The following is a 25,785-nucleotide window of genomic DNA, read 5'->3' as shown; positions in this document are numbered from 1 at the left end:
TTTGGAAAGTGTATATTTCAGAGGAGGGGACATGATTGTAGAATTATTATTGTGTGAGTTGACCAGATTCAAACCCACATGACTGCTAAATAATGTTCTTTTATCTTGTGCACTTCTCTGATACTATTGTGGAAATAATATTTTTATTTTCTTGATTGAAAATAAGTCTTGTGATGAACCAATTGCCAGCTCCTCCTTTAGAGAGTTTCCACAATATTTTCATTTAAACTGTTAAGTTGCATTAGCTGTTTTGGTATGTGTGCAAATTTAAACAATTTTCACACATCATAATCACCACGATCCCCAAGTTTCATTTTTGTCACCATTATAACTATAGCAATGCAGTTCAGTGTATATAAACTGTACATTAAAATAAGTGCTATCCTGTTTATTACGTATAGCGGTACATGTCACTAAAGAGAAATTATACATATCTTGAGATATTATTTGCTATTTAATACTTGCAATCTGTGGGGGGGGAGTTCTTACTAATTAAAGCTACCTAAAGTGGTCAAAATATCATGTATGTGAGCTGGTTAGTTGTTTTTAGTTTTCATGGCAAATAAACAACTATGGCTAGACTGCACAGGATTCATGATTGGATTTAGGTATTTTGGAAAGCATGAACTAATTTTTTTTTCTGTCACCCCACTGATGTATGTTTATATGCAGCAAACAAGGAGTGAGGTACAAGTTTATTTTCCGCAGGAAAGTGAAAATGAAGGTTTAAATATGTGAACTGGTGACAATTTGACAACAATGGATAATTTGTCTCAGCTATTGTCCCCAATTTGACAGACAATTCACTATTTCAAGGGATGGAACAGACTTCCATCCCTTGTGGTGGAGGTTGATAGCCTAAATAAGTTTAAGGCTCAGCTGGACAGGTATTTTGAACGAACAGAGGGGTGAAGTGGAAGTGGGTTTTTTTTTTTTTTTTTTTTGGCTGATGCTGCATAAGCTTGCTTTCTTGCATCAAATGCCTCTACTAATGCTAATGCTAATTTATAGAAGAGATTAACCATGAAAGATTTTAAACACCTTAAATTGCTCTTAAGAGTAATTTAAGATGCAGATTTAACAGAAGGTTAGATTTAAAATGCGAATTTAACATTACTAAAAATAGTAAAAATTTTCATTCTGATAAAAAGTATGAAGTATATTACACTGATTAACTAACAATATTGGAAATTTCCTTAATAAGAACAACAGTATTAATGACACCCATTTTTAAGTTTATCTGAAAATTTACTTCCTAGAAAAGTTTTGAACCTTAAACCTGTGTTCAGATGTAGTTAAATGATGCATTAATTAAGCAAGAGGAAGCTAATGTCAAACATTCAATTTACTTTACAATAAAAGATAAAATACTACATTCTGTTTTATGACCGCTTTCTTCTTTCAGCTTTTAATTTCATTTTCTTTCCTTTGGAAGCACCTCTTTTTGATGAGCTGACAATTCCTTTAAATTTTCCTAAAATCTTTTTCCTGTGATATAAAAAAAAAAAAAAAAAAAGAAAGTAAGAGAGAAAAGAAGACTAATTACAAAAAAAAAAAAAATGTACAAAATTTATTTATAGTGTATCATTTATATGAAATTATAAACAAAAAATAAATAACAAACTGGCTTTTATAGCTTTCAGTAGTGCAAAAAAAATTTGTACCTGAATAAACATTTGCTCATGAATAGCTGGCCCAACGTATGATTTTTCAAAAGAAATGAAAAAGAAAAAGATTTGATAATGTATCTTATGGTACCATTAAACACAGGCAGTTTTTAATAATTTTGAAAATCAACGTTCTGCTACTTCAACTGAAACTGGCAATGTTAAGATATGTCAGATGCGGAAATACATGTACTAAATCATTTGTACAATAAATGAATGATACTTCATATATATTGTTCAATTTTTTTTTATTAGCAGTTGGAATTTTATTAGCTTTCTACATAGGCCAGCTTTAGCTGAATGATCGCCATGTGTTAATATTTCTTGCAACTAGTTAAAAGTTGTTCTTTACTTTTTGCATGAGGAAAATATAATTTATATAAATAAATCGGTCAACTACTAAGTGCAGGGCACTCAGGATGAAGGGTCCATATGGTGGTTAGTGTAGTACAGTGCTTTTCAACCTTTTTTTTTTTTTAATAACGGCACCCCTAAGTAATTTAATTTTTTTTTGCGGCACCCCTACTCAATTTTCTGCCTGTTAGATCTGATTATATCTGTAACTGGCTCTAAATTTTAAGATTGATTTATTATTTTTAATTGGATTTTATAAATTATTTGGAGATTTTTTGCTATAATTTTTAGTCTTGTTACCTTTTCTTCTCCCTCCCTGTTGATTAATCATTATATTTAATTTATTATTTTCACTCAACAGTTTTGCCATGCTACTGGCATTAGTTTTGATATAATATTTAATATCAGTTATATTAAATAATATATATGGTATATGATATTTATTACAATAATATAATTATAAAAATTACATTTCATAATACAAATTATATATATACAGTTTATAATAATTTTATTCATTATATAGAGGTACTAAGTAAACATCAATTATAGATCACCACAAAATTTAAAAGATACTTAAAATAAAATTTAAGGTAACTGAAAAAAGTTTCTAGTACCCCGGCTTGGCCTAAAACTGAGGAACTAATGAAAACATCATCTATTTAAGTCTTTCCAGTTGTGAATGACAAGGGTGGGAGAAGTGATTAAAGTCTTGGGAGAGAAGCGACACTGGCAGGTGAGGGCTGTGCGCAAGACTCCGCGCAGGCACCTCCCCACCACCGTTGCCTCAACACTGGCTCTCTGAGTACCTCCTTGCCGGGACAACTCCAGCTTTGAAACTATTTAGCAACCCTTTTGTCACCAAAAGGAGTGTTTACTTGGTACAAAGAAGTGCAATAAAAATTTTTCTTTAATTTTAACACAAAGTAAATGATAGATTTCAATCGGAATAGTTTTCCCTTGATAAGCATCGAATAACGCATAGCTGATGTGATTTTTAAATTTTTAGCTCCATTAGTAACGGAAATAGAGGGGGGAAGGGACACAAATTACATTTTCTTGTCTGGCACCGCCATTTTTTAAAAAAATATTTAAAAATTATATTTTAAACCTACTCATTGGGCTCTTTCCAATGGTGTATAGTAAGCTATAGGTTGTCAACAAAATTTCTGTATCTCCACATTATACCCCCCATTTCTCAGACAAATTTTTGTCAACAACAATCAATATGGCTTTATGCTGGCCCACATGATGTACAAACCCATGCAAAATTTCAAGTCAGTTGAGTGGTTCCAGAGATACAATGCTGTGACAGACGGACAACCAAGTGACATTATAAGGGTCCTTCATTAGACTACTGACCCTAATAAAAAAGCAAAGGAAATATAATGCTGCTCAAGTAATGCAAATCTTTTACTGACAAAATAGTTTGTCAGTAAAAGAGAGGGGGGGGGAAATTAATTTTAAAAGAAGCTTTTAGACTTTTTATACTTTCACCCTCACATTCATACTGGAATTGCTTCCTCCTCCAATGTTAGAAATTTAGGATCTATTTCAAGTATTTGGGTAGTTCATCTAGCAAACTACTGAAATTTGTATCATGATAGTCTGTTTAAAAATTATATAACCCTTTTAATATATGTAAAGAAAATTGCAGGTTCTGAATTAGATTACTAAAATTGTCAGCCAAACATTTTGCCTGATACCTGGAATGTTCATCAAACTTGTCCCCCTGTCCCTTTAAGCTTTTTTTTATATCCAAACCACATTTTTCTAATTGATTGATAACAAATGACATTGAAACACACTGCTAGCACCTTGCAAGAGGACAAAATACTTTCAAATGTATGTAGTTTTTCCTACTATAATTAAAGAAATGATTACTGTTCTCTATGAGTTATATCTGAGTGCAATCTAAAATTTTAGATAGGTATTTACTTTGTTTACACAAATCTAAGATGTTATTTTTAATTATGTCAAGCAAGTAAGTTTCTTTTAGTAAAGAAACTATGTCATTTTGAATTTTGCCACCATGTTAAAAAGGCATATTTTTGAATTCATCACATGCTATGTGTTCAGTTTATCACAATAAAGTTTGCTTAACATTTTGAGGCAATTTAAAAAATATTGCTATTATCATCTTCATAAAGTTTAACTAATGCCACTAAGGCCAAATTTTCCTACTTTCCGTTTCCATACTGCATTATTGCAACTAGTCTCCTGTGATTTAATTTTTCAGACTGACACAATTCAGTCCATTTTTGTAATTTTTTAAATGACACTTTTATTCTGTTCACAAACAGTGCAAATTGTAACCAACTGCCAAAGCCCTTTGCAATCTATTACTATTGACATGACCAAAATTTCAAAATTTTTCAACCAAAACAAAATACTGTTTTTGGAAACTGAATAAAGAAACCAGTTTCTATTAATTTTTCCCCCCATTGTTTTAGAACCTATTATAGTAATAATCCAAAAACTTTCTACCAGACTCAACAGGAGGAATTTGATATGCTCCAGTTTCAATTAATATTTGAACAAATCCATTTGAATTTTTTCGGGCCATAAGCTTAAGTTGTTGATTGTAGATGGACTGGATGATTTCATTTGTTTCATTTGTGTTTGCTACTTCAACAAAAAGAATGAACTACAGCATAGCTAAGTAAGAATATTACCCTTCACAAAAGATTTATGTATTTTGGTCACTGCTACTTCCCCATCCACCCAATAAACATAAAAATGAGTCAGGGAACAAGTGCACCTAATGTAGAACAGTCACTGTCAACAGTTATGGTGTTACACTGCAATTACTCCCCACCTTCACAAAGGGAACAATTTGGAACAACTATGTCAAAACTTAGAAGAACAACTATGTCATCATGTGCAAACAGATATTTTGTTTCGAATGGCTGAAAATGAAACTTAGTTCAAATAACCTGTTTTACTGTGAGATCCCCTGGACTGCTGGCAAATGCTGTGAGGACTGCTGGCAAATTGCCATGAATAAAGATAATAATAAAATTTATTACCTTCGTTTCACAAATATAAAAAAGAAATTTATCTTTTGCTTTTGGTGGTGAAAACAAGCGACAAATACAAATCTATTCTTTCCATAGTGAAAGCAAACAATTTACACATTTCCTGGCAATGAGAATGTTGAAATATGAAAATTAATTGACTCACACATTGAAATGACACTGCTTACATTAAAAATGCTTGTTTAGGTCATCACATATTCATATTAAAAATTAGAAAAAACTAAGTAAATTTTAATTCCAACTATAACAGCTGTTAAATTGTATCAATAGCACCCGTGTTCTATTGAGCATTTCAATGTATTAATATATATTGAAATGCCCAATGTTCATTGTTAAAAATACTAATATCTGAGTGGGAAAACACTTTGAATTCCCCATACTGAAGTTCTAAGTTTTATTATATACTCTTTAACTCATACTTAATCCATACTCAATTTTTACAATTCTATATATACTGTACTTATTTTTGTTTTGTAAATAAACTACTTTGATTTTTATATTCTGCTGTTTACTTGGTTAATCTGTTATAATGATATTAAAATTTGTATTTACTTACTTTTTAGATAAAGTAAATCTTAAGATTTTTTATTTGTTTTTTTTTTAACATGTGTTCTAATTTCTTGATATGAACCCGAAATCCAGAAACACCCAAATTCAGAAAGCCTCTGGTTTCCCTTTCTGAAATAACTCCTGTTTATGTATTTAAAGCTGTATGTGGAGTTGCCACTACAGATATTCCTCCTAGGCTTATAGCATTTAATAGCAGTTCTGAATATTTGAGGGTTTCTACTATTGCCAGGTCTTTTTACTGTCACTGAGGATTTTGCTAATCTTTCCAGTCTTTTCTGTATGAAGAAGATGACATTCTTCCAACTGCCTGTTGTCCTGTTGAATGGATTATAAGGCAGAGTAGTACTCCATGTAGACAGCTTTCTGCACATTATCTTTTTGGTGAGCTGGGTTGTCTTTGTAAAAAAACCTAAGAGAGCAGGATTTGAGTTGATTACCTTGCTCTTTTCATCCCAGAATCTCCCAGGATGAAAAGAGCAAGGTAACCAACTCAAATCTCCTCTTTTCTCAGGGTATTTACAAAGACAGAACCCAACTCCCCAAAAAGTGAAAAATAAAAATCCTTCAGAAAGGTTGTTTTGATAACTAAAAAATCCACTTGGGACCAAAAGATGAAATACAACCATGCAATTTAATTTACTAAACCATATACAGCATTAAATAATATCCTGTCCAAATCCTCGCAGAGATGTTTCAGTTTCAAAACCTGACAAACCCCTTTGCAATTTAGTTTTTCTTCCCTGCACATTTCCAAGCAGATCCAAATAATTCTGAAACAGGATAGTTTTCAAAACTGAATACATTTGTATAACAAAACTATTATAAGGTCTAAAAAATTCATACACAATGAAAAGAAAACACTATGTATTTTGTGGCAGCTCTTGAGAAAAATTCAGAACAGATAGTACAATCATTCCTTCCTTAAATTTTTTGCTTGGGATCTCAGTAAATCAAATAAGATAATCTAAGATTATTACTATGACACAAATATGGAACCTCTGGGTTGCACATTTAGTAATTTACCAATATTGTAATTTAATTTCACTTTTTCAAACTGATTAAATTTATCTAGGTCTTGCTGAAGTAGCATATTTCTTGGATATTACTGTTTATTACCTTCCTGACACTTGCATCGTAGGAAAAAAATGGCAAATTTCAAGAATTAAAAGACAATACACAGATATTAAAATATCTTTTCAATTTGTCTAAAAAGAGGTAGACCACATGAATAAAAATCAAGACAATTGCACCTAAGTTTTGATATTCATTTAAAAGTATTGAACGTGCAAAGAAATACATTTGGTTTTCATAAAGCCCCTTGAAGGTCAAAAGGTATCACCAACAAAAATATATTTTAAAAAAAAAATAATAAAAAAAACTAATTAAAAAAAAGTACCTTTTATTTAAAGACTGCCTATTAAGCATGATATATGCATAGGGATCTGGCTTTCCTTTTTTCTTTATATCACCTCCAGCTTTCTGTAAATGCAAAAAAAAAAAAAAAAAAAAAATCATACATGGGAATCTTTATTAAAGCACAAACCCTACCACAAAGTTACAATCACTACAAAAGATATTAACTATGGCTAGTAAACTCTGTAGGTGTGGAATATCAAGCATACAACTTTACTTCAAAAACAAATGCTCCTTCACTGCAGGTTAAAGGGTATATACCGTTAGGAACTTGATATCAATGCATCTGCTCTGAACAGAGCACCTCTACTGCAAAGTCTTCATAATAAAGGAATAAAAAAATTTCCCTCACTGTGAAATTAATTCACCAAGATTCACATCATGGACAATGACTAGTATTTGTATAAATTGATACAAATTAAAAATCTAAGAGCAGATGACATATTAATATTTTCAGATGAAATATTAGTTTGCAAAGTCTACAAAGCTCAAAAAAGATGATTAAAGGACATAATTGTGGCAGCCCATGTGTTATCTGCTTCCATATTGGAAATGCCACATCTTGCCAGTTGCTCACAGCCCACTGAGGCTAAGGTGTACAAAGAATGGTGTTGAATGGATCAAACCACCTCCCACCGACAGAGTTTGTTTGTTATTTGGTTTTTAGGAGCATTAGCACATCATTAGCATTTCCACATCCTCCGTATTTGGTGGTCACGGGCTCGAACCCCGGTCTAATCAAGAAGTGTGTGCTTCGCACTGCTGCTCCTGTCCACCTGGCTATGGAGGTGGCTCCACCGACAGAACTGTAAAGGATTACGCAAGGTGGATGTATGCGAAGAGTGCAGCACGTTATACAGGCTCAATGACAGGTCACAGTAAAGTAAAGGCTAAGGGTGCTTGTAGTCTGTTCTTTTCGCAGCATAAAGCTTGCTGCATGCAGGCATCCTCCTCCTCAATGTTAATATCATGAGGGGGTCCATTAATTCATTCAAAGACAGCCATTGGTGCATAAATAAATGTTTATTGCCTTTAACTGGTTCGAGCCAGAGAGAAGAGCCAGAGGGGGGGGGGGGGTGTTGATGATTGGACCAGTCTCCTCAAAATATGGATGGGTGCTGACTTTGAACCGAGTTAATCTGCATTGTATCATGTTAAGTGAATGTAACGTACCATATATTAATTGTTTGTATTTAATTATTACTTGGCCTGCAATTGCAGAGCAATATAGAAATGCAACAACAATATCCCAAATTATCACTTTTCACTGATCATCATCATCGATGGTGAATGCTATGGTGTCAACAACACACTGGGAAACTGGAAGTGAGTGTGCTAGTCAGATGAGTCCGAATACCTGGTACAACATGCCAACAGACACCATGTGTGGCCCAAGTAACACGAGTCAGTGGACCCATTGTGCATTGTCCACTATCAGGGCAGATGCCAGTGGATGCTTAATATGGGATATGTTTTGTTGGCAAGAACTAGGACCCCAGGTGCACATATGGACCAACGTTTCATTGGTGAGATCTACAGTTTAAAGTGTTGGAGGTCAAGTGGCACCTGGGGGTTCCTCCGACTCCATGTTGTATACTTTGGGATGCAATACAAACTCTGTAAAGGCCAGAGAGTGTACGTAATTGTGGTTTGCATCGTGTAGTGTTAAGTTATGTTGGTCTGTTGTTCATCTAGTCTAAGGCCCAGGGAACACCACAGTACACTAGTTGATGTCCAAGACCATGGGGAGATGGTCCAAGAAGCAGGGCTATAAGGTCTCTGGCCGGGAAAATCTTGGCATTGCCTGAGCTGGCCAGGAAGAGCACATATATATAAAAAAAAAAAAAATAAATAAAAAAAAATAAAGGGGGAAGGGAGCATGGCAGTGGCATTACAAGCCTGGAGGATAAGTGAAGTCAAGGAAGATGGACTGATAGGAAGACATCCACCAGAAATCAGAAGAAACAGGCAGACATAGGGGTAACCCTGTAGATGACATGAATCATTCCAAGCTGGCTGGTGATTTGTACACATGCAGTAATACTGGGTGTACGCAGTGTGCTGATCATGGTTACAGTTAGTGCTGCATCCCAAATAATTGCTGGTGCCCAGGTCTCAGAAGAGGCTTCTCTCACATTGTAGGACAGGGTGATAGTACCTTCTGACCCCCCCCCCCCCCACACACACACAGCATAGGATTCCCGGACAGCAAGAACACCAATATGCTCTTCCTCCATTTTAAGTTTAACTTGCACTACCATAGTATGTGCTATTTGGGTATTCAACTGGAACAATCTCAAAGCCACACTGTAATCAGTTCTGGTTTGAAAATTAACCATAATTTATTTTAAGCTTATACTGCCATACAGCACATAAGTAAACTGGGAGTCTGGGATCAATAACTGAGTGGGAATGATCAAGCATGCCACCTTACAGTTTCACAGTTATACTGAATGTTTCTAATCTGTCATTGGTTAAGTGTGTGCCCCCTTTATAGTGGTCTTGGCGCATTATAGCCTTAGTAGCTAGTGCGCCAATAAAATCAAAACCAACCAACCAACCCCCTTTATAGCAAAGTAACAGCAGGTGCAGTGCAAATTGGAACATATACGGGATGTATGCCCTAATTTGTGGCATTTAAAACACTTTGAGTGAGAGATATTCCTTGAATTTGTGACTGGTCCAGCCAATGTAAATTCTAACTTGCTTCCTAAGGATTCCTCAGACTGGAGGAGGGGCAAGTTAGAATGTAAATTCAAACTTACTTCTTAAGGATGCCCCTCCGACAGTCTGGGGAACCCTTAGGAAGCAGGTTAGAATTTACAGCAGTTAGACTTAAGATAGTCACAGACGGAAGAAATGCAAATAATGAAGACCAAGTTTAAGGCATTATGCCTTGAAATTAATGCATCAACTCTTCTGATGTCAGATATTGCTGAAAGTTTTTTGTATACATACTGTCCATAAGGTCTCCAGCAGGCATGGCTTACTCCATGTCAAAAAATCATAATGGAAGGGACCTTGTTGGGGGAGGGGTCAGCCCCAAGTCAGCAGTAGCATGGTGCACTATACAGTAGTTTTAGCAACCCAAGGTGTGACAGCTTCAATAAGTACCCTAGTAGTTCTAGTTTTTCATAGGGACTTTACCTTTATAGCAACCACATGGGGCTACAATTTTGCAGCCTCACTTGAATTAAGATTGGTCTCAGGTTTTGGCCTGAGTATGACCAAATTATCCATTTGTTGATTTTGTCTATCAAAGTCAGCGGCCCCAGGGGTTATTCTGGGGTAATACTGTGTATACAGGAGTGCTAGTATGATTGCTACTTAGCTAGTTTAATTGTTAGATTCAATTTTTCTATTCCTTTACCCATTGTTTGACTGCCCTACTTCCTCGTAGTCTGGGGTGGGTGAGCGGGGTGAATCCCTGCTCGGCTAAACAGACAATTGAGTTGTAGATTTTTTGGGTTTTTGGGAAAATCGTTAAAAAGCATTTCTGTGCCCTTGGGTAAATTATCCCTGGGACTACTACCTGTTTAACTTGGGAGCGGACGATTTTAACTGATTTTAAAGTCCATTCGAGACTGAATCGAGAGTTAACGGATTCCTGCTCCTTGATTTGTAAATAGCTGTAAATAGTTCTCTGTTGTCACTGTTAACCTCAGAGTTTTAGTTGTAAATATTGAGTTTTATATTTTTTACAAATGTCGTGTTCAAGTGATTTAGATCCTATGGGAGAAGAGGTGATGTCAGCTGCCTCTGAGTTAACAGAAGAAGAAAGAGAAGAAGTAAATCAAGAAGTGTTAACTCAAGTCCAGGAAATAACAGAGATTGAAGTGTTTTCTGGAAGAGCTCTGGCTAGAACACCAGTGAAGTGTAGATCGTCGTCACTCCCAGGGACTTCACAAACAACACCGAATCCTGATGAGCAACAAAGTCAGGCCACTAATCAAAAGAAAAAGAAAAGATCTAAAGGTGGTGAATCTGATGTCAGCATAACCTTCAAAGATTGTACAAATAAAAATAAACAGCCAAGTTGTTGCAATTGTAGTAGAAAACGATTGTAGGCGGGCCATGTGGTTGTGAATAAGATATGTCCAGAATATAAGAAAGCTCTCGAAATATATAAAAGTAAAGTTAATTATGGGTAAGAACTTAAGCAGCAATAGCAGTGAGAGCACCGGACATAGTAGTGACAAAGATTTTGACACTATGTAACAAAAATGCCGTGTGCTGTGAACTACTAGGCGAATTCGGAAGAATTTACCTAGTGACTCTGTATTGTCAACACTCAGAGAACATTGAATACTTAGAAAAGGTGACTAGGCTAATAGGTTCACAGGAAGTAATAGTTGCACTAGACTCTAACTCCAACTCTTCACTTTGGGGAAGAGAGAATTCAGATGATAGAGAAATGCTTTTAGAAGAATTTATAGTCTCTTCTGGAATGAAAGTACTAAATATTCTGGGACATTGTCCAACTTATAGCACAGTGCATGGCTGTTCCTAAATTGATTTTACACTTGCAACAGGAGCAGTAAGAAACAAGATAATGATTGGAAGGTTGTGGAAAATTATACCACAAGTAATCACAATGCTATCCTTTTTTCTGTAAAATGCCAAGACCAAGTAAGAACTTGGAATGATTTAGATCGATATTGTGTTAAGAATGCTGCATGGCCTAGATTTAGTACCAAATATATGGAAATGGTATCGGGTGTGAACTGGGAAGAACTACATGTAGAAGAACATGTTGAAGCACTAACTAAAATTATAAATATGGCTTGTAAAAACAGTATGAAGAAGAAATGTATACCAAGTAGACCTGTCTTTTGGTGGACTTTAGAATTGTCAAATTTAAGAAAGGATGTTAATAAATTAAGGAGGCAATGTCAAAGGCACTGTTAGAAGGGGTAATATTGATATAGTTATTAATTATATAATTATATATCAAGAAAAAAGCCGTGAGTACATCAATACCATAAATAGTTCAAAAAATAATCACTGGAAAAAGTATGTTAAAGAGCAGAGATCCAGAGACCCATGGGGAACAATTTATAAAATTTTAAAGGATAAGAATTTTAATATAACTACTACGGTAGGAGTTGAGGCCAACCAAACTCTAAATTGGAAAGAAACTGTAGGAAGGATACTCAGTGACCTCTTTCCGAGGTTGGAACAGGATGAAAGTACAAACTCTGTAAATAATATATTAGTAGAAAATGAAGAGTGTTTATCAGAAAGTGAAGAAATTGATTTTACAACTCTAGAAGTGGAGTCTGCTGTGAACCAGGCAAAGGATGGTGTAAAAGTAGTTGTGTTGAAGAAAGCATTTATGCTGACTCCACAAATTTATACAGATTTGTATAATAAATGTCTGAAAGAAGGTATTTTCCCTGAAAGTTGGAAGATTGCACATGTGAAGTTACTGATTAAAGGCACAGATCGACTATTGAATGAAACCAGCGCATACCGACCGATTGCTCTGCTCTCGGTAACGGGAAAGGTGTGTGTGAATAGACTAACAGCAATATATGAAAAAAGTCTATGTCCTCAGATAACCAATTTGGTTACAAAAAAAGGAAAAAGTACCGAGGATGCAGTACACAGACTAACTAGAACTGTGGAGCAGAGTGAAGCGAGGTATGTTTTGGCAATATTTGTGGACTTCTGTGGTGTATTTGACAGGCTTTGGTGGGAAAGCATCCTATCTAGAATAAGAAGAACAGGCTGTACAAAAATCTTATATAAAGTAATGCAAAACTACTTTAACAATAGATACATTCTTGTTAGAACTATATATATGAACAAATTGAACAAGAAATGTATCGAGGATGCCCACAAGGCTCGGTGATGGGCCCCTTTGTCTGGAACATAGTGTTTTATACCTTTCTAGAGAAAGAGATGGACAGCATTCACTATGTAGCATATGCAGATGACCTGGCAATTTTAGTTCACGGAGGATCACGTTCACAGATAGAAGCCAGAGCAAATGCTACTCTGTGCTCTCTGAGTGAGTGGAGCATTGAGAACAAACTGGAAATATCTCTTGGAAAAACTGTACAGATGCTTTTAAAAGGTAGGCTGAGCATGAACCGACCTCCCACCTTGCGGCTGAATGGAGATTCTGTTCGATATGTTAAAGTAACAAAGTATCTGGGCCTCCAGTTAGAAGAAAGATTATTCTACACTGAACATGTGAAGTATCTGAAAAATAAAGTAAGACTTTTGTACGCCAAGCTCCGAAGAGTAGTAAGGGCAGATCATTGAATTTATTATATAATTGCTTATTTGTCCCAATCGTGACCTATGCTGCTGGAGCTTGGGTACATAGAGTAGAAACTGTGATGGTCCAGAAATACCTTACCAAGGCACAAAGGTTTGCATTGCTGGGAGTTACTAGAGCATGTCGTACGGTTTCCTCTGACACCTTGCAGGAAGGAAGGAAGAAGGAAGGATGCTGGCCTACTATGAGGTTCTGTTAAAAGGATTATTGTATTACACAAAAAATAATATAAGAAAAGTTATCATGAATATAAGAACATGTCCGAATGATGACTGTGTATATAAGGAACGATATAAGAACAGAAAAAGCAAGAATCTTAAGAGATATTTACAACCAATGGCAAGAACTTATGACAAAGTTCAGAAAAAGGGAGACAAACTTATCAATTTCTACCGAGTGTAGAAATAGTAGACACAAGAAGGAAGCCTTGGTTGCAGTTTGGACTTAATGCTACATTCCTAATAACAGGCCATGGACTAAAGTTTAAACTTTCAGAGCTAGGTTTACAAGAATCTGGGCTGTGCACATGTGGGAGTGCTGAAACATCTAAGCACATAATGCTTGAATGTGTCCAATATACAGACACCAGATCATATCTGGAAAGACAGATAGGAAGTTTGGAGGAGGAAACACCGAGTATCTTGTTTGAAAGTAAAGTGTATTTTAGCTATTTTAATGACTATGTAAAAGAAGTTTTTAAAAGAAGAAACAGGTTGTTGGATAGTAGAGGCTCGCCTCCTCGAGGCAGGGATGGAAACTGCATTGATTAGAACAGGCAGTTCGTACAATGCAGGCTAAGTAGCTTAACTTGTCTCGAGTTAAATGTTTATATTTTTAAATTGAGTTTAAAATGTTTTTAATAAAATTCCCTAGATAAGATTCTGATACCAATTAAAATTTTAAGACCCTAGCCACGGATATTCTATGACACAGGTAGTGGTAGATTCTGGTGTCTTGAATGGAATATTCAAGTCAGCAAACTTATTTAAAATGATTTTATGCAAGTTGCTGCATAAAGAGTTTTAGATTTTATGACCTGTTTTATCGTTCTAACTTTTATTTGATTGTTCGTGCTTATAGTTTCAGCATGTAAATTATAAAAGTTGTCGTGGCTATTTAGTAATTTGCCATCAGTACTGGTTGAGGATTCTCAACATTAGTGTTTTCTTCTTGTTTTGTTTGGATGTCTCTGTCATGACAGCCTGTATTTATGTGTTTACTGGCTTGATCCTGATCCCAGTTTTCAGGTGTCGGGCTTGTGTTCAGACTATCACTTGTTAAAATGTAATATATTGATTATTGTTAAGTTAAATTTTAAGTTGCCTATTTGGACTTGCCTGATTGTGTCTTAGGTTTTGGAAGTGGTATTAGATTAATTACCTGGTTATGTGTTGTTATCTTGCATTAATCGTGTTGTTGGGAGTTTTGCAGATTAATTGGCTGTTTTAGTTGTAAGTTTTTCAAGGTTATGTAATCTTACTGATTTGCAGTCTTTCGATTGCTTATTGGTATGATTCTTGTTTTTGGAGTTTTAAATTTTAATTTTAAGTTATTATCTGCCCTAATGGTTGATTTATGACTGGGTTTATGTGATTACTGGGTAAAATTGGTTGTATAATTAGCGTTGATAATTAGTTTTTAATTGAATATTCCTTGTAGTCTTTTTATTTTTCTCTTTTATATTGTTCTGTTTATATTTCTAGAGGATATCTCTATTTATCTTCTCTTCTGTTCCTTTTTCTTCATTCTCTCCCCCCCCTTCCCTTTCTAAATTATTTTGAGGTTCTTCTTGCGACAACCTCAGTACATGTCTCTTAATAGTAGAACCTGGCTGCCTCCTCGTGGCTTGGGAGGGAGTCAGGGGGGAGCCTTTGCTCTCCTGCCCCCTGACTGCTAAATGCCAGGTGCTGGCTTACAACATACAACAAAACACACATTAATATACACATAAAGATACAAACATTTCATTTGATCTCTTTCTCTCTCTTTTTTTTTAATGCCGGGCTTGGCACTTTGTCATTAGATGACTCAGCGGCATATAGGGGAAACCCTGGTTACTGCCTTTACATACAAGAATACTTTAAGATTAAGTTTACTACCCATTTATAATAGATTACGCTAACGGAAAAGCCCAATAAACTGGAAACTGCAAATCTGGAGGCTGCAAATCTTAAAGAACAGAATCTAATTGAGAAAATAGCCATGGTTTTCTTTGCTTAATTGGGACGTGTCATTTAATTGGGGCAGTAGACTGCAGCGCTTGAGATTAACTCCCGCCGACCAACTGTCTCTTTAAGATGGGCTTGATGGTCCAATTGTAAAGTGAAATAATTGGGGCAGTAGACTGCAGCGCTTGAGATTAACCCCCGCCGACCAACTGTCTCTTTAAGATGGGCTTGATGGTCCAATTGTAAAGTGAAATAAGTAGGCACTGGTTAATGCAATCACTGGTTAGTAGAATCAGCCGCCTTGTATAGTAGAATCAAATTTCAAAAAACCAATTCAAATCATTAAAATGAACTACACTTGCATCATTATCATATGTTTGGTTATAAGAATCGATTTTGAATGCCTTTGTGATATTTTTCTAAAGCATATTTCTGGAGGCCACAACCATAAAAACAATTTGCAGTTTCCAGTTTATTGGGCTTTTCCGTTAGCGTAATCTATTATAATGGGTAGTAAACTTAATCTTATTGCATTTGTAATAATAATGATAAGCTGGAATTCTGTGGGTTATGGTGAAATGTGTTTCTCCTTCAATAAAATCTTCAATCATACATAAAAAATATAAATTCATTTTCAGAATATTCTCTTCATTCCTATTTTTAAGCTTCGTAAACTATATATCACCGAACAGAAATACAATTAGTTAGTATGCCCATATTACAATATAAATTAAGCTAAGTAAGTGTAAATTTATTTTTATTTTGCTAACCCGTGGAAAATATTCCTCTGATTTTCATGTATCATTTAATTCTGTTAATTGGTAAGATAATAAACCATAAATTTAAAAATATATCTTTACTTTATTTATAGTCTGTGGATAATATTCCTCCTATTTTTGCTTATTAGAATCGCCATTTAATAGAATTAAAATTCAATTCACAAATGTGATCACAATGACCGGTGCTTACTACATATCGTATAGTGAACGGTATTTTACTACAGTCCATCGTAATGTGATTTGATCCTACAAGTGTAAAGTGTGTTTAGGGTCAAACAGCACCAGGGGTTCTCCCCCATCTCCAAGTGGTATACATTGTCTTATTTTTTATTTTTATTAAAACTAAAGGCAGCACCCAGAACATAAGTTCAAATCCGCCTAACAACTCTCAACTGAGTATCTTACATCTTTCATAAAATAAATAAATAAATACAACATTGTAAAAACAAAATATATTAATTAAAAAAAAACAACAACAACGCATAAAATTTACACTAGCAACTCATCCATATCTTAAACAATTGTGGCCAACATCAAAAACAGACAAAATCTAAGTATTGTCCAGGTCTTCTTGGTGAAACAAATCTTATACATTGTCTTGTGATACAGAACACTGTAAAGGCCAGAGATTTAAAAGTATATGGGTATTGTTTACGTGTAGTGTTGTGTATTGTTGTTCCTCTGGCCATTTAGCCGCCAGATCCCTGCTGAGGCCCGACACTGCCCGCACTTCACCCCATGGAGGCAGACCAGGTACACCAGTACTTTAAGATTACTCCGGCAGGTTCTGTCACCTGATTTCCTGAGATTTCAGTGAACCAATTGTAAAGCAGGAGTCCACTGTATTTTTAACTATTTACATGAAACTTTGCATAATTCGAGCAGCTGCTTAATCAGGCCAAAGTGCACTAGTCCCAAATAACCGGAATCCAATGTATTTGCGACTTCACAGCAGCTGTGACTCTACCAGTTTGGGCAGTCATGATACCAGCAAGTTTGTTCCTAGTAACAGTGAAATGCTTATAGGGTGGCTCTGCTGTTGTCTCAGAGCTTGCGGTTTCCATTTGTGATAGCTCTTGAGGGTACTATAACCTCCTCAGGATTGATTCCCCTTCTTCCTGAGGAGGAGGGAAGATCAGTAGTTTCATTAGTTTATCAAGGTTTCTGCTTGCTAGCTGGGTCTCACTTGCAGTCTACTAAATTTATAGAAGGGACAGCACTCTCTATGATCTGCTGTTCATTTCTAGTGGAGCATTTTAAGGGAATCACAGGTTGCTTGATCACATTTTTATCCTCCATATCCAACAACATGGGAAATGAAATGAAGGGAAGGTAAGTGTTAGAAAGGTGATCACTTAGTGTATGTTGCATGTTATTAAAATAAGGACAATTAAAACTTGTTGGATGGTAACAGCAGTGTCACAGTACTTGTACATAGAAGGGATCATTGGCCAGGGGAAAAAAAAGAATGTATAAGATAACTGTGTCCTAAGTGGCACAGAGCAAGCAAAACTTTACATGGTTCTTGTGCAGAGTGCTGCCATAATTTCCCTTCAGGTTAAATCTAATATAATTTATTTCTAGTCTGCTCATACCACAAATCTTGCCATTCAGAATATACCTTATTACATAATATACACATAGGCCAAAATAAATACAAACCTTCGTATTAAGACAGTAAGTAATACACAGAAGAAATACAAATAGATGAAAGAATACCATAACGTGGAGTGATGATGTGTTGCCTCAATAAGTAAAAAGACCGCACAGGTTGTTCAACTGCAGTAATCTGAAGCCAGACATCTATCAGACTTTGAAAGGTCTTCATTTTAAATGGAAAACAAAATGTAAAGTTCATCAGGTGCAAACTAATATTTAGTTGAACTGCCTCCGGCCCTGATGACAGCAGCACACTGTCGAGGCATAGACAAGATGAATTTCTGAAGATGATCAACTGATAGTTCGTGGTTCCAAACACGAATTATAGCTTCCTGAAGTTCATGAAGGGTCTTTGGTTTCTTTCTGGCAACTATAGATTCTACACGATGCCAACAGTTCTTTATAGGATTCAGGTCAGGGCTGTTTCCTGGCCAGCTAAGATTTGCAATGGATCATTCTTCTGACCATTTTTTCACCTGTAACAAATGTAAACACATTACTGTCGAATCTCTAATGCAGAAATGAAGCTAAAGTAACTACAGAAGTGCCTACTTACACTTTTCGTCCCCCGATGACAAGCAGCAGAGTTGTCCTGAAGGATGCAGTTACTTGGCAGGTTGAAATGGTCTCTAATGGTTGGCAGCAATTTGCTTTCCAATATAGCCAGGTATCGATTGGGATTTACGGAACCTTTTATAATGCGGGTGACCTACTCTGTTATATGAAATGTACCCCCATATCATTTGGCTGGTAGGGAATTTCACTGTAGACACCATACAGTCTGGATGGTATTCTTCACCACATATATGGCGAATCATTGACTCCCATCAGAGCCATGCAGGTCGAATTTCTTCTCAATTGAGAAAATAACTGACTTCCGCTGCTCGCGGTTCCATTTGACATGCTCCTTACACCAAATGAATCGGATCTTTTTCTTTTTTTTTTTTTTTTTCTTTTTTTTCCTTTTTTTTCTTTCTTTTTTTTGTGTGAGGAGGGGCATTCTTAGGACTATGGGCTATAAGCCCATTTTTGAAGAGGCGACTTCTGACCATTACTGCACTTGCTACCACTCCTATATGTTCTTCCCATTCTCTTTTCAACTCAGTCAAAGGAGCTTTAGGTTTTTAAGGCACAAGCACTTCAAAATGCGGTCCTGTTTTGGCACAGAGACTCGTTTGCATCCAGTTCCTTTTTTCCTATCAGCAGAACCAGTATTCTTGAGTTTGGAAAGAAATCTACTCACTGTCAACTGATTACAAGACACTCTATAAGCAATATGATGGGAAGAACATCCTTCCTCACATAAAGCAACAAAAGCACTCTTTCTTTGTGGTGTCAACTGCATGTAACTTGCTATCCTAACACAAGCAAGGAATGACTAATTCTTGCAGAGCATGCTTATATAGCTGAAACTAACAGCTGATGTAATATTATGTCATCACCTACACGTGTCAATCTTATCTGATGCAATCTGTAAGAAATATTGCCATATACTTACGTTATTCGGATGACAATTTATAATTTTAAGGGGATGATGCGCTTTCTTTGAACATCAGTGTATGTCTTCTAAAATTTTACATTGTATTTCATTGAAAAAAAATTCTCCAGTCATATATTACTATGAATAATACTGTTTCCTGCATTCACACTTCTAAATATGTTATGCAATACAGACTATAGCTAGGATTAAAAATAGGTGCCTCGTCACTCACTTGGCTTTTTTTCCATAGAATTGGTATGGAGCAGGAAGCCAAGTGAGTGACTTTGAGGCACCCGTTTCTTTGTTCCCCCTGCCATAGCACACCTGATGGCCAATTCTTTAAAGTAATAATCATAAATTTTCAGAACTTTTTAAAAATTTACAAATTATGTAGGTTTTTTTTTTTAAATGAAAAAGACAGGGAAAAGCTCTTTATGATGGTAAGATTGAAGAAGATACAAAAAGATGGATTCGCTGTTATAAATCTGGAGAGTTGGCAATTATGTTATTTCACATGTGATGTATTTATTTAGTTTCAATTGAAGATTGAAGAGGACGAATCTGACTGCTTCCTGCTTACAGCGTTCAATTTTTGCCTTTTCTTTACTGCATTGTTAAGATTGGATGTTCACTATCTATACCACATCTTTTGCATGTAATTCTAATAATTATAGATTCATCTTGGTTGGAGATGACATCAATAACCATCTGTGAGCATCAGATTGAATTGCCAAAACAAAATCTGTCTTTCAATTTTACTACTTCTAATGGAATGTATAGAATGATTTGACATCCATCGTTTTTTGGTCTGTTCAATTATTTGTTGTTTTTAAAACTGTTGAATAATATAAAGTTTGCAGCCATTCACTCAGCAAATGGGCCCCCAAATATGTTCAAATGAGATATTCTCTCTCTCTCTCTCTCTCTCTGAGTTTAACTTGGCAAATGTAAGTTTCAGTGTTCTTACTGGTGTGCTTATTTCCATGCTTCTTGATACATTATTTAGTTTTTCATTTTGTTTGCATTCCTCCCCCCTTTCTTCCAATGTTTATAAGCCTTGGAGTAGGCTGGATTGTTGGCAGTGCATTTATATATGGTCTCTGAATCCAAAGTTAGAAAAAACATCTTTCCTAGATATGTGGTTTAACAGCTGCCAAATATTTAGTGCTTGGAACTTGCTTTCAAACATGTGGTTAGCATTGATAAGTCAGTGTCATAAGGTAGCTTTTGCAGACGATTTGGTTTTGTTTATGGAGGCAAATCTAGACAGCAAATTGAACATAAAACTGGGATAGTGGTGAACAGTCTTGTTCATTGGGCTTTGAATAGCAAACTCAAGATTTCTCCTTCTAAAACAGTGATGATGCTTATGAAAGGTAAGCTTGATTACAATCATCCACCAAAGGTAGTTATTGATAATAAACAGATACCTCTTGTTCCTCAGGTTAAATATCTTGGTGTTGTTTTGGATGATAGATTTACATTTACTGCTCATTTCGAATACTTAGCTAGTAAGGTTAAAAATTTTACAGCCTGTATTGTCAAAATTACAAGAAAAGAATGGGGGTTGAATAGAAGAGTTCTTTCCTTGTACTACAAGGCTATATTTTTGCCTATTGCATCATATGCTTCATCTGTTTGGTTTTTGCAAGTGAGTACTGTTAAATTTAGGGATAAGTTAAATTCACAAGAAAGATCTATGTTATTAACTACATTACAGATGTGTAAAACGGTATCTACAAATGGTATACAGGTTAGTGAGGGTGCTCTTCCTTTGGATTTGTTTATAATTTTTAGGGCATTTTCTTATTTTACCAGGAAGTGTAGGCCAGTTACTATTATTGGTATTACTAATGATATTCAGGTTGATCAAAAGATGTCTAATAGGAATATTATGTCAAAACTAATAGAAATTTGGCAGGAAAGATGGAATTCCAGTGTGACTGGAGCTGTGACCAGGAGGTTTATTCCTGATGTAACTTTTAATATAGATTATAAGAAGAACAAGTGGCTTAATTTGAGAATGGAGACTTCTTACTTATTAACTGGTCATGGATCTTTGAAGGGCAAATTGTGTGAGTTAGGGATAAAGCCTGACCCATATTGTGTTTGTCAGGCTTTAGAGGCTTGGGACCTTGTGTTATTTGATTGTTCGGTTCACAATCAGATCAGAATTAATCTTGAAAATGTGGTGGTTGATTTATGCAGCAGTAATGAACATAATTTATCTAGTTTTAAGTATTTTCACATATTTCAGGAGTTTGCCAGAAGAGGAGGCAGCTTAATGTACTGATTGACAGTGGTGAAGTGTAGCACTTTTCTGTACACTTTTTTTTTTTTTTTTTGCTGGCATCTTATAATGGTAAGATGCAGGATTATTGCTGAGTCAGCCTAGAGTTTGTTTTCTGTTTGCTGGCATCATGAATTGATGATGCGGGACAGGATTTACTACTGACTGCTTGCAGGGGAGATGACACCTATTGGTATTTCACTTCATCCAATGGGTGTGGAGTTCATGCATTGTGCACAGACAGGAAAAGTTGACCAAGCCTGGTTCTGGGAATGGGCAACCAGGAAACAATCACCAATCTGGTGTTTACTCCCTGGTAGTAGAGTCCCCCCCCCCTTTTTTTTAATAGTAGATGTTCTACTTGATACTGATCATACGGTGGAGATGGACTTTAGGTCTAGGATGTACGGTCTATGTCACAGCTTGAATACCCAACCTTGGCAGCATTTGTTGGAATTGGTGCAAAATGCAAGAACAATAACAGGTGAGAGTTCACCTTCTTTTCTGATCATTTCTTATTTCACTTGTATAATTTTTTTGCTTCTGTAGTTCCTGAACAATTTCTTCCTATGGTACACTCATGTCCCATTCAGATACCATTTCTTCAAATGCATAAAATAAAGCATGGAAAGTAGTTTGATAGGTATTCTGGTACAAGTTGTGAGCTTCAGTAGTGACTCTGAGTGTTTGCAACTTGTGGTTCTATGAGAAGATCCCATGATTGCTGTTTTTTTTTTTTTTTTTTTGTCCTCTCCTTTTTTCCCATTATGTATATATGGGATCAGCGTTTTGATTGCTGTCTTTTGCTGTTTTTGATTTCTGTCTTTTAACTATTTCAAATAACAAGCAACATTCTCCAAGCATTTTTGGAAAAGAAATGAGGAGAATTAAAATAGAATGTATGTCCACAGACTGATTTTTTAGACTGGAAACTGATTTGCCAAAGAATCAATTAAAAGAAAGGTAGGAATTCCTGATAATCATCCTTTCTTAATCTTTTAAAGCTAAATGACAGGTTTAATATCTATGTATGCCAGAGAATAAAAGTGGATTTTGTAGCCCATGTCTGCTCCTTTTTAACCCTTTGGGGCTGTCTTCATCTCCCATTACTTGGAGGCAGGAACAGTTCCCCCATGTAGTTAGGAGCAGAAACTCAGGAGAATCCTGGTCATTATCTAGTTCATAACCAATTGGTGGTAAGGTCAGTGAAATTACTAATAATAAATAAATAGAAAAACGAAAAAGAGAAAATTAGTTTTTCTTTCTAGGCTTTGATTTACCGTTTTGAAAGTCAAAGCGACTTAAATGAAATATACTACTATCATCAATTTAATGGATTAGAAGTTCAATAAATTATTAGAAATGCTTGATAAAAAAAATGATTTAGCACACTGGGCCCAAGCTATGAAATGGTGTGCAGTCTGAAAAATCACTGATCTATAAATATCTATTCCTGGATGGAATAAAAAACATCTGATCCTTCAGGAAGCAACTTTTCACTTACTTTTGCTTTATATTCTTCTCCTGGTAACCCTTTCTTTTCCTCACAAATCACAGACCTATGAATTCCTTTATCTTTAGCTGAAATAAAATAAGTTATGTCAGCTTCAGTTTTTCAATATCTTAAAAACTTAAATAGGATAAATTTTATAAAGCTTTATATATTAAGCTTAGATATTACCTTAAAAGATAGAACATGATAACCTGAATATTAACAAGTTTTTACAATTTTTTGTTGTTTATGGAAAATGTTATTTACTTCTTTGATAAAAATAACAGGATATTGTACAATTTGTAACAAAAGAAACATCTTTTCACAATGATATCCACTATCAATTTCCGAAGCTGTAATAACAAGTTTAAACAGCTATGCATTACAAATAAACAGCATTTCTGATATAAGTTTCAATGGAGTAACAAATGTCAGATGACTATTTCAATTGTTACTGGCCTCTCTTCAGTGGAAGGCCATGCACCTAATCGGTATAGCACCTGACAACTTAGTGATGATTATTCTTACCAGATATCCCTGGATTTGACCATCTGTCCTGAAAAAATTAATCTTAAGAATGCCAAATTACATAACAAGCTCATCATTAACCAAATGGTTAATGATGATTAGCTTAACACCACTATGACTGCATTAGTGTGAACATGAGTGGCATAGGTAGGATGTGGCCCTGAACCACAGAACAACCTTTGCCTTCACAATGAGTTGCCTCAACTACTGCACTGTTTTTAAAATTAGTTGGCAGATTAAGAATAACCTTTTAGAGAGATAATTACATGGCCAAAAGGTTAATCTACTATAGCCATGTCTCATCTTTTAAATAAATGGAGGATTAACCTTCTTGTCAGGTCAAAAAGTTTGTTCTGCTGTCGGCATTAAGATTGGTGCTAACTAAGCGGATTAAATCATGCTGGCTGGGTGATAAAAAAAAAAAAAAAAAAAAGGACAGGGTGGTCCTCTCAGGTTCAGGATAAAGATTATGCTTGTGATAAAAATGCACACAAACTCTTTTGCAAGAGTTAAAGGGATTGATAGCATGCTGCAGGACTGGAAAAATATATTAAAATTATCAACATTGAGGACACTGTTCGAGGAAGTTGTTCTATAATAGAATCACGTTGGTGGCAACAAATCATAACACTTAAAAACTGATTCTAGGGGTACTCCCTAGAATCTTGTTGGTGTAGATCCTTTTCCCAAGTTTTATTCTGTAGGAGATTCTGTGTTTTTTTTCTGCGTATACGTAGGAAACGTGCGATGTTTTTTATAGAACTGGTAGTGAGCTAGATCTAATGTCCTTTGCCATTTCTGGTATAGTTTCTATTTCACAATTAACGCAGGTTTTGTGTCACTTGTGAACCAGTTCTTCATCCTGGAAGACAGGTGGACAGATTTGGAAGCCCATTTACTGGTGATGTCTTTTAACAAGTCTGCTAAATTGGCAAGCATTTGATCAGGCTGGCTAGCAACAATTTGATTCCAGTCCGTAGCTCTTAATCTTTGTAGGATGATTTTTAGGTTGTAGATCTTTTAATGAGAAGGTCTTGAGTGAGATTCTTTATGGTTATACTGACCAAGCTGTTGGGGATAGCAAAGGTTTTCATAATCAAAAACAATTGGGAGATGATCTGATGGGAACCTAAAAATCAACTTTGTGAGAGTGAGATTGTCAAGCTTATGGAATAAGAGGTCAAGGTTCTGTTGTCATCTTGTAGGTCGCATATGGGTTAGTGAAAGACTTAGAGATGAAAGGAGCGAATGAGGTCATTCAAAGCTACTTGTCTTGAGGAGGGCATGTTGAAATCTAAAACGAAGGTGAACGTATGACACTTGAGGTTGGTTATAATCCAGGTAGTTAGCTCATCCTTAGTGTCAGGATTATGATCTGGAGGTAAATAAACAGCAGCAGCAACCTGAATCCTTACTTCTTGGACTTCAAAAATTGATGAAATGGCTTCAAATTTCAGCAAGTCACTGAGTTGTGCACCAAAAAGGTGGTGAATGACTTTGAACAAGATGCAGACACCACCATGTCTGTGGTCCCTGCCATTACAAATATTTCTGTAACACGGGGGAGCAGGGGCTTGATTTCAAGTGACTTGGTCCACTTGAGGAAGATGTCAGTTGTCATGGGAAACTGTTGGTTCTTGTTGGTTTAGATTCTTTTCCCAAGTTTTATTCTATAGGAGATAGTCATTCTGTGCTTTTCTGCGGGGAGTGGCCATGCGGGTAAGTTGTCTTCCATAGTTAAGCCAAGTTTCCTGGATATAAATGATATCATATTCATCGAGCAGGAGGAGGAACCACAAAGGAGCCAACTTGTTGACAATAGTGCACACATTTTGCATGAGAAACCTGAATGTGGAGCATGGACAGTGATTTTTTTTTTTTTTTGGAATCAGTGAATGCTATCATAGAGGATGAGTTGGTGGGGGTTGCTGGCAGGATGATCTTTTTGGTACACAGAGGGTGAACATGGAACGAGGCATGGCCTGTTTGCCGAGTTTTTGTCTGTTTCACTTCAACGTGGATATTGTGTTAGCATTAGCATTAGCATTAGCAGAGGCATAT

At 35.6% G+C, this 25,785-nt stretch overlaps 1 protein-coding gene across 1 annotated transcript in view; it reads right to left on the bottom strand.

Moving 5' to 3' along the window:
* Nucleotides 1-1,382: 1,382 nt before the first annotated feature.
* Nucleotides 1,383-25,785, bottom strand: part of LOC150078438 (RRP12-like protein) — a 496,297-nt gene continuing 471,894 nt past the window's right edge. The window contains exons 33-35 of the mRNA XM_090384563.1: nucleotides 23,209-23,285; nucleotides 7,026-7,108; nucleotides 1,383-1,488 (exon numbers count right to left, since the gene is read on the bottom strand). Coding sequence (XP_090240689.1) covers nucleotides 1,383-1,488; nucleotides 7,026-7,108; nucleotides 23,209-23,285 — 266 coding nt within the window. The remainder of the gene's footprint in view (nucleotides 1,489-7,025; nucleotides 7,109-23,208; nucleotides 23,286-25,785) is intronic.

Source organism: Mastigoproctus giganteus, chromosome 11, assembly GCF_048544385.1.
Source record: "Mastigoproctus giganteus isolate SK-2022 chromosome 11, ASM4854438v1, whole genome shotgun sequence".
Lineage (NCBI taxonomy): Eukaryota > Metazoa > Arthropoda > Arachnida > Uropygi > Thelyphonidae > Mastigoproctus > Mastigoproctus giganteus.
The sequence above is the reverse complement of the archived record's forward strand: the minus strand, read 5'-3'. Positions and strand labels throughout refer to the sequence as shown.